Genomic DNA, 12,772 nt, shown 5'->3' on the forward strand with positions numbered 1-12,772 from the left:
GAATAATTTTAAGAAAGGATTTGAAGAAGGATCATGACTGAGTTTTGCAAATGTTTTCAGGGAGTGTAGGAGAAAGCACTGGAGCCTGACGTCCTTAGCTGAGTGGAGGCAGGAATCAGTATCTTGATAGTGTCTAAGGTAGTAAGTAGAGTTGGAATAGTGCATGGAGGACCCTGAAATTGAAGACAAGTAGTTTGTGTTTATGCAGTGGTGGAAGGGAAACAGTGGAGAGAAGGGAAGAGAGGAGATGAGACTGACATTTTCAGGGCCAGAAATGAGGATACAGTACTTGAGAAGGAAGAGAATGAAATCCTGAATAAGGAATCTATCTGTGAAGATGGAGAACAAGAGCCCTATATTAGATACATTGTGCAGGAAGAATCTCTCTCTCTCTCAATGAGCTGCTTGCTGGCCTTTTACTGAAGATAAACCTGATCCTTGAGCTCAAATCTATCACTTGCGAGGCAGCTAATTAATCACAAATGAAGCTAAGCCCCACTCCCTTAAGGAGCCATCCGCTCTGTTTTGGCCATGTTGAGTTGAAGTTGGACTGCCAAGGAGATATGAGAGAAACAGGCAAAGATTTTAATTTGGATAGGAGGAGAAGGGTCCAGAATGAAAAGGTCAGTCTGTGAGTTGCCAGCGTAGATAGTAGTTGTATTTGTGTTTGCTCAGGAGATTACCCAGAGTGAAGAGAGGAGGGAGAACAGATGGGGATCAAGAGCAGGGACCTGTAGAACCCCTGCCAAAGTAGGAGTGAGGAGGGGGTCTCCTAATGAGAAGCTGAAGAAATAGTTATAGAGGTTGAAGAGGCTCACCACAACCAGTGGAGCATCTTGCAAAGCAAGCTTACCTAGTCTTACATTAGTTAAATTAAAGTTCCACTCAGGGTGGTTCAGAGGGCCTTACACTCCACAAAAGAAATAAAAGCCTTCCACTGATTTAAGGAGAAAGGTGCAATCAGAATTAGGCTCTGACCAGGTCAGGTTTCTTGGATTAATATGGGTGGAAGGACCTTGTTTAGCTGCCTCAGAACTGGACCGTGCTTTGACAGAAACAGCCAGCCATTTATACCTGCTCTACTGGCACTGATTAACTTCTGCCCTGCTTAGCCCTTCAAGCAGCTTCATGACTGAGTCTCACTAGTTCCACCAGCAGCTGATTCTGAGAGTCTGCTCGAGGTAACCCCTGGAGGTCTGGGCTCGCTGCTCTTCTCTTGTTACCAACAGCTTTCTGGCACAGGGTGCTCCAGTGCAATTGGTCCCTGGCACCAGGCAGGGAGAGCCTAGTAGAAGCCATCATAGAGCCTTTCCTTTTTTCATTTACAGTGTGTCAGTTCCATTTAGGAGGAATCAGACAACAAGTCACCACCCCGTAATCCTACAGTGACTGTACTTTTCCACATTAGTGTCAGTCTGACTACTTCACTGTACATGATGCCGACACTTTCACAGGCATTGCTGCTTGTATGGGTGTGCTTCCTCCCCCCCCGCCCCCGCCCTTCATCATGCATCTGATGAAGCGGGTTTTCACCCGCGAAAGCTTATGCTCCAAAATATGTTTGTCTATAAGGTGCCACAGGACTTGTTGTTGTTTTTAATGTATCGGTAGCAGTCGCTGAATGACGTGCCTGGCTTCAAGAGGAAAAAACTCAGTTCATCGTCTTTGTAGTTTTGTGGAGGAAATAACAGGTGTTCACCAGCCAGGCTACCAAACAGAAATGTGAACTAATATATTTTATTGGAAAAAAAAAAAGTACATTGAGTAATAAATGTTGTACAACACATACCAGAGCTGTCAGGTCTCTCATTGGACTGCTTGTTCTTTGTGAAGCCACAGACTAACACAGGTACCCCTCTGAGTTCTGTCACTGGTTATGTTTTAGGACCCTGGTATGTCAGGGCTGCCCCCTTCAAACTGTCCCAAGAAAACTATATTCAAGATCAGACTCAACTTCAGCTTTGACACTGAGGTGGGGGCACACCTAGCAAGCAGGACATTGCATTACAAGGAAGGAGGAGGAGGCTTGTGTATGCGACTGGCCGTAAGTGGACGGTTGACATCAAGGGAGCTACTTGCTAATGCTTTTGGAATGAGAAAAGGAGTAATTAGAACGGGTACCTGGGAGTTCAGACTGATAGGTTCTATGCCCAACTCTGTCACTTGCTCACAGTTTGAACTTGAGCAGATACGTCTTGTCCCCATCTGTAAAGGGTGGGTGATCTGTGTCATATACTTCAGTGAGGATTATTTAGCTAGTGGTTGTGAATCTCTTTAAGGTTCTAGGGTGGAATGTGCTAAGACCCTACCTGGTAACCTTTTATGTGGGTAACACCTGCAAAACTGGTGTGGATCAGTGTGTGGAGGGCTTTCGTAAGACTTGAAATTAAAGGCCTGTGGGCACTAGCAGAACCCCAGTTGGCCAGAAGGGAGGACTCCATATTGCAAGCTGTTCACAACCCTTGCACTACAGCCAGTATTCATACAAAAATGGGAGAGACCAGCCCAGGTACGGTCAGGCTACCTGGGATGCAAGCAGCTTCAACAGCTCTCCTAGGCTTTTTCCGGCATCGGGGCTCCTATTGTGGCCGTGTCTGAGTTTTTTCTTCCCTGGCAGAACTCTGCCTCCACAGCACCTGCTCCTGGGGATGCACCAGGGCAAAATTCCCTCCAAAGAAATCTAGATTTCTAGTGAGTTCCACTTCTTCTAATAAATCCCTATGAGCCTAAAATACTTTATAGTACAAGTTCTAGTACTTCAAATTATATTTCCCATACCTCTAGAGAGGTTTATTCAATTCTGTACTTTTGGTGGTGGTTACTTCTGGTACAGTGTTATCTGGATGAATTTCCCTTTTTGCCTGTTACACTAGCTGCTCCATCTTCGCCCCCTGCTCCACCAACTGCTTCGCCATCCCCTGTTCCTAGCAAGGCATCAGCAGGTACTACCGACCCAGAAGAAGCCACGAGACTGCTTACTGAGAAGAGGCGGCTGGCCCGTGAACAGCGAGAACGGGAAGAGCAAGAAAGGAAGGAGAGGGAAGAGACTGAAAGGTGACACCCAAATCTGCTCAGTGGAGAGGATACATTTCAGCACCTTTGTCATTTTGGTAGCTACCATAGTGTTTAATGTGGAGGGTTTGAGAAGCAGTCTCTAAAGAAATGAAGCATGAAAAGGAATATTTGTGTCTTGTCAGGATGTGCTCACATGAGGCAGGCAAGCTGAACAATCATGAGGCTAAAATATGAAACTTCTTAACAAATGTGTCCTGTCTATTTGTATGTGCATTTGGCGCTTTAAACGTAGAACACTGAGGGCGGATTGTCAGTTGGTGCATCTCCAACTGAATTCGGTAAAGCTGTGATAATTTACCCCTGCTGAGGAGCCTGCCCTGGGTAATCTTCCTCCTCATGGCTTCGATAATCCTGGGTAGTGCATATGAGAGGTTTGGGGAGGCTTAGTGTGCCCCAGAAAGGCTGGCCAAGCAGTGGGCAAGCAATGCTAGTCGCACTGAGGATCACCTCGGGCATGCTGGAGCGCTGCTGCTGGAAGTGCCCTGGAAGTTGGGAGGCCACTGGTGCCCGGACTGTGATCCCACCCATGCCTGGCCCAAGGACCTGCTCCCTGAAGCCCTGCCTCTGTCTTTTCTCCTGAGGCACCCCACCCTCTCTTCTCTGTTCACTCCTCTCTACCTCCAGCCCCAAGGACCCCTATCCCTTCTCCACTTCTCACTTTTTCTTCTCCCTCCCCCAAAGCCTCCTGCCAGCCACATGTTCCTCTGCACCCTTATTTCCTCCTCCCCAGTGATTACTCTCAAGGCAGCAAAAAGTGGTGGGGTCCTGCCCCCCACCTCTTCTGGTGCCCCTTAAGTGAGTTCTTCTGGCATCAGCATACATTTACTGGCTGGCCCAGTATGGGTTTCCTTCTGTGAATGTTGCTGCTAAAGCAACTGAGCTTAAGAGGCGCTGGAATGGGAGGCCAGGTGGCCGGGGTCCCATCACTTTCCATGACATGGATGAACGGTGTGTAGTGGGAAGAGGCTGAATAGGAGGATGGGGTGCCCACTTTTAAGGAGCATCCAGTGTTTGCTAACCCCCCCCAAATGAAAGACACACAGGCCGCCTGTGATGATGTCTGTAGGGTCTTCGTGGAAAGTTTTCTTAGATTTCCAGTCGCGGTGGTTTATAGTTCTTTCCTCTTTCTCATTTAATGCCAAGGCTCTCAGTAGTTTTGGCCTCACATGATGCATGTCTGACTCTTATGTCTCTGGCCTTCTCTCACCAACTGAATCGCCACTTTGGTTACTGAAGCACACCTCTGTCCCATTGCATTCAGCATCAGAAGCTGAGTAAATTAACAGTGACATGTCGTTCTGCTGTTGCCATAGCCCAGAATCTGCCAGACGCTTACCCTTGTGTTTCGTGCTCACAGGCTAAAAAGGGAAGAGTTGTCCCAGAAGATAGCTGAAGAGCGAGCTCGCCGGGAGGAGGAGGCTCGTAGGCAAGAGGCGGAGCAAAAACGAAGGAAGGCAGAGCAGGAGCGAGAACAGGAGGAAGAGCTACGCCGGCAGGCAGAGGAAAGAGACCAGAAGGAGAAGGAGGAGATGGAACGTGTTCAGAAACAAGTATGCTTTTTGGTGGAGTTTCAGACCAGGTTGTGTGGTGTTGATTTAGGGCAGCTAATGATCTCACAAGCATCTCTAATGTGGTTTTTGGATGTTCAGGTTATATTACAAATTTAAGTGATTTATGGACTGCCTCTTACTGAACAGCCATGATGTAGTTCTCTCTGGAAAAACCTTGCAGTTGGTAGATCTTTTTCCGTAGGACTTTTGGTTTTAATTTAAAATTAACCCCAATCCTGTGAGCTATATTCTCTAGTCACATGACTCTATTGAATTCAGTTGAGATATACCAGAGGAGGAGTTGGGCCCTACAGTTTTAATGTGCTAGAAGCCAAGGTAGCTTTACTGTTAAGAGTTAGTTCTTGAAGCCTATAGGAGAGAAACTGAGGACTTGGCATAGAAAAGGAAATACTGCCTATGTGGGGCTCACAGTTTAGAAATAGATGTTGATACTCTTATTTACACTGAATAGCACCTGTCCCTTGCAATATTGTCACTGAAGGCAGAGAGACTTCTGGAGAAGAAGAGTATCGCTCATGGTCAGAACATCACAAACGGGTCTTTGGGCTTTCTGCCTCAGTTTCCCCTGTGTATAATGGGGATGATAATGTTGATTTACCAGCTGCAGTAGGGCTGCTGTAAGATTATTTAATATATCCAAAGCACTTTGGTTCCTTTACTATGTATCTACATAATTATCTCTCTTCGGCATGTGGGTGCCTTACAGACATGAATGATTTTATCGCCTCAATAAAGACATACATTTAGTCTGACCAGAATACACACAAAAAGCCCACTTCATATATGTATGTGCGCTTGCGTGCATTCACTCTCTCTCTGGATCATATTGGTGCTTATACTTACAAACTAACAAAGACATTTTACCTGAAAATTTTCAGAAAATATGTTATGTACTCTGAGTACTTGCTGTAAATTGAGGCCTATGCTTTAAAATAGTCATATATAATACAGGATGAAATCTCTTTAAGTGCAAATCTCAATGCACTCTTAACTTGGGAACAATTATAGTGCCTCAAATAATACAAGATCATCTTGTCTTAGAGAGAGAGTCCTAAAAACACAACCCCCCTAAGGGAGCTTATGTTTAATTGAGAACAGGAAGTGAAAGCCTGTATGTGCAAATGGTTGTTTGCCCATGCTTTTGTTAAGCAATGGGAGCATCTGGAGAAGAGAAGGAACTTTTGCTGTTTTCTTTTGACCCTAGCAAAAGCATCCATCAACCGAGTGCATTAGTCTCATGAACACTTTTGCTAGTTGTGAGGTTAAAAAAATCGTTGTCATTAGTCATTTTCTGTTCAGTCACGCGTACATGATAAGACAGACACAGAAACAAACAAAATTACCAGCTTTTTAATTTACATGAAATTAAGGGAAGAAATGGGAGCACAGACATTAATTAAGAAACCTGCTCTTTTGTCTAGAAATTCTCTTGATGTCCTAACCCCAAAAGTTCCTTGTCAGGTTGTTGTAAATTGAACTTTCATAGAATAATAGGCAAATGCCAGAGTGGATCAGCCATTACTTTGTGAATGAATTCTTGTGTTCCTTTCCCAACACTCAGAAAGAAGAAGAAGAAGCTCGCCTGAGAGAAGAGGCAGAGCGGATTCGGTTAGAGCGCGATAAGCATTTCCAAAGAGAAGAACAAGAGCGCTTAGAAAGGAAGAAGGTAACTGAATACATGTGGGAATCTTGATACTGTATATCTTTGCAGTCTGTTTGCATGTGCATTATAGCAACCTGTAAAGCGTTATTGCAAATGTTGCTTCAGAAATTCACTGAAGGGCTGAACAAGGCCCAGTGAAATGAATGCAGAGTCCCGTCGATGTAATGAGATTTAGACCAAGGCTGCTTCTACACTCAGTCCCTCCCATCAGAGGTGGCATGGTAATGAGGCACTAATGTGCATATTTAGCACCTCATTAGCATAATGGCAACCATACACATTTTGGCGTGCAGGCTTCAAATTGCAGTGGGAGCATGAGCAGGAGGGGGCTGCTAACGGGCATTTGCCTGGGAGAAAAGGTGAACCCCACTGAATCAGGTGAGAGCTATTGGGTGTTTGTTTCCTGGGCTGTTTGGCTGTTTAAATTTGAGTTTCAGTTACTGACTGATCTGTTACTTGTAGGTGAGTTTGATTGTTAGGCCAATTGTTTGAATTTGGATTTCAGTTTGCAAGGCTGATTGTTTGCTTGAATTTGCATTCCAGTTACTGTGGCAGTTAGTGTGTGTGAGTGAGTGAGCCACTCTCCCTGTGACTCACCAGAGGTAGGAGGGACAAAAGGAAAGAGCGCTTCACAAGCCGGAGGCTAGCGACAAGTGGGAGCATGACCAGCTGGGAGATGCAAACAGGGGAGTTTGCCTGGGAGTTCATCTTGCGGGGAGCCCCAGATTATTATTTGATTTCTTTTTTTTAGTTTTGTTTCTCTTCTGCCTCTCAAGTCAGCTCTAATATCTTCTGTGCGAATTCTCTGAAGAAAGGGGAAAAAAAATGATAGTGACAAGTCTACTGACAAGTCAGCTGTTGTGATCTGCGCTGCATGAGCTACGTTTGTTTTCTTCCCGGAAGACAGAAGATATTTCATATGTACCAGGTGCAGGCTAGTCACACTCTTGGAAGAAAAGGTTAGAGGACTTGAGGTGCAAATATCAACCCTCTGGTCTATCAAAGAAGGTGAAGACTTCCTCGATAGAAAGCATCATGTAGTACTGCAGGCACAGCAGGCTGAGCAACTGATGAGGGCAGTAGAAACCAAGGAAGAAAACTGGAAGCATGTAATCTCCAATTCAGTTATCTCCAACTCCTGTAGAGGTAAGCAACCACTTTCAAGCTGTCTGCATGGGTGATATAGTGGAGAATGCTGTGGCACAGACCTCTCAGAAGGTATCAGAAGACGACCCCACTGTCTGGAAGGCATAGGATGAGGAGTCCTAGGGATCGCAGTTCTATGACCATCACCCCCAAGAGAAGAAGAGGGGTGGTGGTGGTTGGGGACTCTCTCCTAAGAGGGACTGAGTCATCCATTTGCCATCCAGACCAGTAATCTTGGGAAGCTTGCTGCTTACCAGGAGCTAGAATCCAGCATGTGACAGACTACCAGAAATAATAAAACCTGTGGATTATTACCCCTTCCTACTTCTCCATGTAGGAACCAACAATACAGCAAAGAAAGACCTTGAGTGGATCACCGTGGATTATGTAACTTTGGGAAGGAAGATCAAAGAATGTGGAGCGCAAGTGGTATTTTCATCCATCCTCCCCGTTGAAGAAACGGGTCCAAGTAGAGATCGTCAAATCATGGAAGTAAATGCGTGGTTGTGTACGTGGTGTTGGAGGAGGGATTTGGTTCCTTTTACCATAGGATTCTGTTTCAATAGCAAGGATTGCTAGAAAGTGATGGGATCCACCTAACAAAAAGAGGAAAGAAAATCTTTACAGGCAGGCTTGCAAATCTAGTGAGGAAGGATTTAAACTAGATTTGTTGAGGGACGGTGATCCAAGCCCTAAGGTAAGTGGGGAAGGAAGAAGGTACAACAAAGGAGGAGAAAGCAGGCCAATCACCTCATTATCGAAGGTATTTGTGCATGAATGCAAGAAGCCTGGCAAACAAACAGGAGGAATTAGAGGCCCTGGAACAGTCAAAGTAGTATGAGGTGATTGGAATAACGGAGACTTGGTGGGATGACTCACATAACTGGAGCACTGTCATGTCGGGGTATAAACTGTTCAAGAAGGACTGGCAGGGGAGAAAAGGAGGAGGAGTTGGGATTTATGTAAGAGAGCAATATGATTGATCAGAGCTCCGGTTTATGGAGGGGGGGAACTCAGGGGAGTGCCTTTGGGTTAAGCTTAGAAGTCGCAAAGGTGATGTAGTGTTTAGTGTCTGCTATAGGCCACCAAATCAGGTAGATGAGGTAGACGAGCATTTCTTCAGACAGCTAAGAGATGCTTCCAAATCACGGGTTGGTTCTCATGGGAGACTTTAATCACCCAGACATTTGTTGGGAGACCAATACAGCAGCGTACAGACAATCCAGGAAACTTTTGGAGAATGTTGGGGTAACTTCCTGGTACAAGTGCTGAAGGAACCGACCAGGGCCAATGTGCACCTTGACCTGCTGCTCACAAACAGGGAAGAAGTAGTAGGAGAAATAGAAGTGGGTGGAAACCTGGACTGCAGTGATCATGAGATGGTAGATTTCAGGATTCTGACAAAAGGAAGAAAGGTGAGCAGTAAAATACAGACCCTTGATTTCAGAAGAGCAGACTTTGACTCCCTGAGAGAACTGATGGGCAGGATCCCCTGGGAAGCTAATATGAAGGGGAAAGGCATTCAGGAGAACTGGCAATATTTTCAAGAGGTCTTTTGGAGGGCTCAGGAACAAATCATCCCAATGCACAGTAAGAAAAGTAAATATGGTAGGCAGCCAGCTTGGCTGACAAGGGAAATCCTTGGTGAGCTTAAACTCAAAAAGGATGTGTATAAGAAGTGGAAACTTGGACAGATGAGTGAGGAGGAGTATAAATATATGGCTGGAGAATGCCAGTGGATAATCAGGAATGCGAAAGCACAATTGGAACTGCAGCTAGCAAGGAATATGAAGGGCAACAAGAAGGGCTTCTACAGGTTTAACAATAAGAGGGCTGTTAGGAAGCATGCGTGGCTGTTACTGAATGAGGGAGGTAACCTAGTGACAGATAACGTGGGAGAGGCTGAAGTACTCAATGCTTTTTTTTTGCCTCAGTCTTCAAGGAAAAGGTCAGCTCCCCCACTATGGCACTAGGCAATGCAGGAAGGAAAGGAAATGGGCAGCCTTTGGTGGGGAAAGAACAAGTTAAGAGCTAGTTAGAAAAGCTAGAAGTGCACAAATCCATGGTCTGGATTTAGGGCATCCAAGGGTACTGAGGGAATTGGCAGGTATCATTGCAGAGTCTTTGGCTGTTATCTTTGAAAACTCGTGGGGCTCGGGAGAGGTCCTGGGCGATTGGGGAAAAAGGCAAATGTAGTACCCATCTTTAAAAAAGGAAGGAAAGGCTATCCAGAGAGCTATTGACTGGTCAGCCTCACCTCAGTTCCTGGAAAAATCATGGAGGGAATCCTCAAAGAATCCATTTTAGAGCACTTGGAAGAGGGGAAAGTGATCAAGAATAGTCAACATGGATTCACCAAGGGAAGTTGTGCCTGACCAATCTGATTAGCTTCTATGATGAGGTAACTGGCTCTGTGGACAGGGGGAAGTCCATGGATGTGATATAACTTGACTTTAGCAACACTTTTGATACAGTCTCCCACAGTATTCTTGCCCATTAAGGAAGTATGGATTGGATACAGGGACTTTAAGATGGATAGAAAACTGGCTTGACAGATTGGCCCAATAGCTAGTGGTCAATGGTTCAGTGTCTGGTTGGCGGTCAGTTTCAAGTGGAGTACCCCAAGGGTCGGTTCTAGGGCCAGTACTGTTCAACATCTTTATTAATGACCTGAATGGAGGGGATGGACTCCACCCTCAGCAAATTTGCAGATGACCCTATGGTAGGGAGTCAGGTAGATACACTGAAGGGTAGGGATAGAGTCCAGAGTGACCTAGACAAATTGGAGGATTGGGCCAAAAGAAATTTGATGAGGTTCAACAAGGGCGAGTGCAGAGTCCTTCACTTGGGACAGAAGAATCCCAAGCACTGTTACAGGCTGGGGACAGATTGGCCAAGTAGCAGTGCAGCAGAAAAGGACCTGGGTATTCCAGTGGATCAGAGGCTGGATATGAGTCAGCAGTGTGCCCTTTTAGCCAAGAAGGCTAATGGCATATTGGGCTGCATTAGGAGAAGCATTTCCAGCAGTTCTAGAGAAGTTGTTATTCCGCTCTGCTCAGCTCTGGTGAGGCCTCATCTGGAGCATTGCATCCAGTTCTGGGGCCCCCAGTATAGAAAGGAGGTAGATGCATGGGAGGGGGTTCAGTGGAGGGCAATGAAAATTATTAGGGAGCTGGAGCATGTGACCTGTGAGGAGAGGCTGAGAGATTTGGGCTTATTTAGTTTGTAGAAGAGAAGACTGAGGGGCAATTTGATAGCAGTCTTCAACTTTCTGAAACGGGGCTCTGAACTGGATGGAGAGAGACTGTTCTCAGTGGTGACAGATGACTGAACAAGGAGTAAGGGTCTGAAGTTACAGAGGGAGAGATGTAGGCTGGATATTAGGAAAATCTATTTCACCAGGAGGGAGTAAAGGACTGGAATGCGTTACCAAGAGAGGTGGTGAACCTCCTTGAGGTTTTTAAGTCCTGGCTTGACGTAGTCATGGCTGGGATGATTGAGAAGGGTTGATCCTGCTTTAGGCAGGGGTCTGGACTAGATGACCTCTTGAGGTCCCTTCCAACCCTAGAATTCTATGATTCTGTGATTGATTGATGGTGTAAATGGAGGCAGCTTCAACATAAGCTCCCCACTTTGATATTCCCATATTCCCACAGAACTAGATTCGAGTAAGGGAATGTTGAAGCGGGGCACTTATTTTGAAGCTGCCTGCCCTTCACTGTCAATCTGCAATTCGGAGTCTGTTCACATGGCTGCCATTAGGCTAATGAGGCACTGAATATGCACGTTAGTGCCTCATTAGCCTACTTTCAATTGCCTTATTACTATGCCACTTCTGATTGGAGGAGGTGAGTGCAGAAGCAGCCCAAGTCCCAACAGGTTACAGAAATTGAAGAGATTTGCTTCTTTTCTATACATGCCAATGTTGTTATGTTAACAATTATGAATTTGAATGATTTTTTTAAATCAATATGAATAAGAATTTTCCTTTCTTGTAACTTTCTTTGTAGCGACTTGAAGAGATCATGAAAAGAACTAGACGCACAGAAGCTACAGATAAGGTATATGCTCTACCTCATCATTCATAGAAACAGCATTTTTCTCCAGTGCTGCTTTTAATTTACAATAACTCTTTCCTTTATAGAAATCTAATGAACAGCAAAATGGAGAGCTATCTAAGGCAAATGTTACTGGAGAAACAGGTATGGCATTTACTCTGCTCTTAGAACAGAAAAAAACAGATACATAGCTAAATGAATTGAGGTTGACGTGATTTTAGAATTTTATTATCTAGCCAAACTGAAATAAATGTCAAGAACATGAGGAACTCACTCTGTTTTTGAGTAGATTTTAATTATTTAAAAGTTCTAAATGAGAAATTTCTTGTTTTTTTTAATGTTATCAACAATGAATATTTCCATTCCAGCTATGTAACTCAGTGCTTTCCAAGAAAACGGGTGCTTCTGCATGGCTTGTGGGAATGTTCTTTTAGAGTGAAAATGAACAAATGATAATCATCATTATATCAAATTTGACGGCACCGATTCTACCATTTTACTAGAGTGATGTTACAGCTCTAAGAGCTTGTTGTCTCAGGGTTTGCCATACTAACCCTCTGTTTTTAGGATTTAATTTATCTTGGTCATTAAAACAAATTGCTTCAGGCTGAAATATGATATTGGTTATAACACTTAATAGTATTTGTCACTTATATGTAACTTCATATTGCTGAATAAATAATAGTTGATACAAGGTATTACTAAATATAAAATATCCGGTGTCATTACCTGAGCTGATTTGATTGATTGATTGATTTTAAAGCCCTTTGTGACCAATCCCTCCATCCTCTCTGCCACCTCTCTGGTCTTATCCCTGTTGAGGGTCTGAGTGCATGGAGAAAGGGGTCTGCTTGCACCATATTCAAGGGCTTTGTTTTCTCCTCTCCACACACACATGCATCAGCTAGTGGAGGTGGCTGACTGGGGAACATTCCGCGTCTGAAGCAGCTAATGGTCCCCTCCTTTCCCACCATGCAAAGCTGGAGCTCCTGAGGGATGTTGATTCTGAGGAGTGTCTGTCAATAGCAATTACTTCTGGAGCTGCCTGAGAGTAAACACTCAGTCTAGTCAATAATAAATGATGGGTTAATATTTATAAAGCACGTTGTAAAGATCCATAGGTATAAAGTGCTATTGTAGAGCCAAGTATTATTATAATAATAATAATAAAAAAGACAATAGGGGCTTAAATGCAGATTCCTGAAGGTATTAAGGCATTCCTGTGTTCAGAAACACATCTCACTGACTGAGGAGCCTCA

The 12,772-nt window shown here is 44.6% G+C and overlaps 1 protein-coding gene across 6 annotated transcripts in view; it reads left to right on the forward strand.

The window, feature by feature from the left end:
• MAP7 (microtubule associated protein 7) overlaps window positions 1-12,772 on the forward strand; it is a 179,118-nt gene that overhangs the window by 150,701 nt on the left and 15,645 nt on the right. For all 6 annotated transcript variants that reach the window (XM_074990495.1, XM_074990493.1, XM_074990497.1 and 3 more), the window contains 5 exons: window positions 2,874-3,054; window positions 4,433-4,625; window positions 6,208-6,312; window positions 11,466-11,516; window positions 11,600-11,657. In XM_074990495.1, coding sequence (XP_074846596.1) covers window positions 2,874-3,054; window positions 4,433-4,625; window positions 6,208-6,312; window positions 11,466-11,516; window positions 11,600-11,657 — 588 coding nt within the window. The remainder of the gene's footprint in view (window positions 1-2,873; window positions 3,055-4,432; window positions 4,626-6,207; window positions 6,313-11,465; window positions 11,517-11,599; window positions 11,658-12,772) is intronic.

Source organism: Carettochelys insculpta, chromosome 3 (genome assembly GCF_033958435.1).
Source record: "Carettochelys insculpta isolate YL-2023 chromosome 3, ASM3395843v1, whole genome shotgun sequence".
NCBI classification, from domain to species: Eukaryota; Metazoa; Chordata; order Testudines; family Carettochelyidae; genus Carettochelys; species Carettochelys insculpta.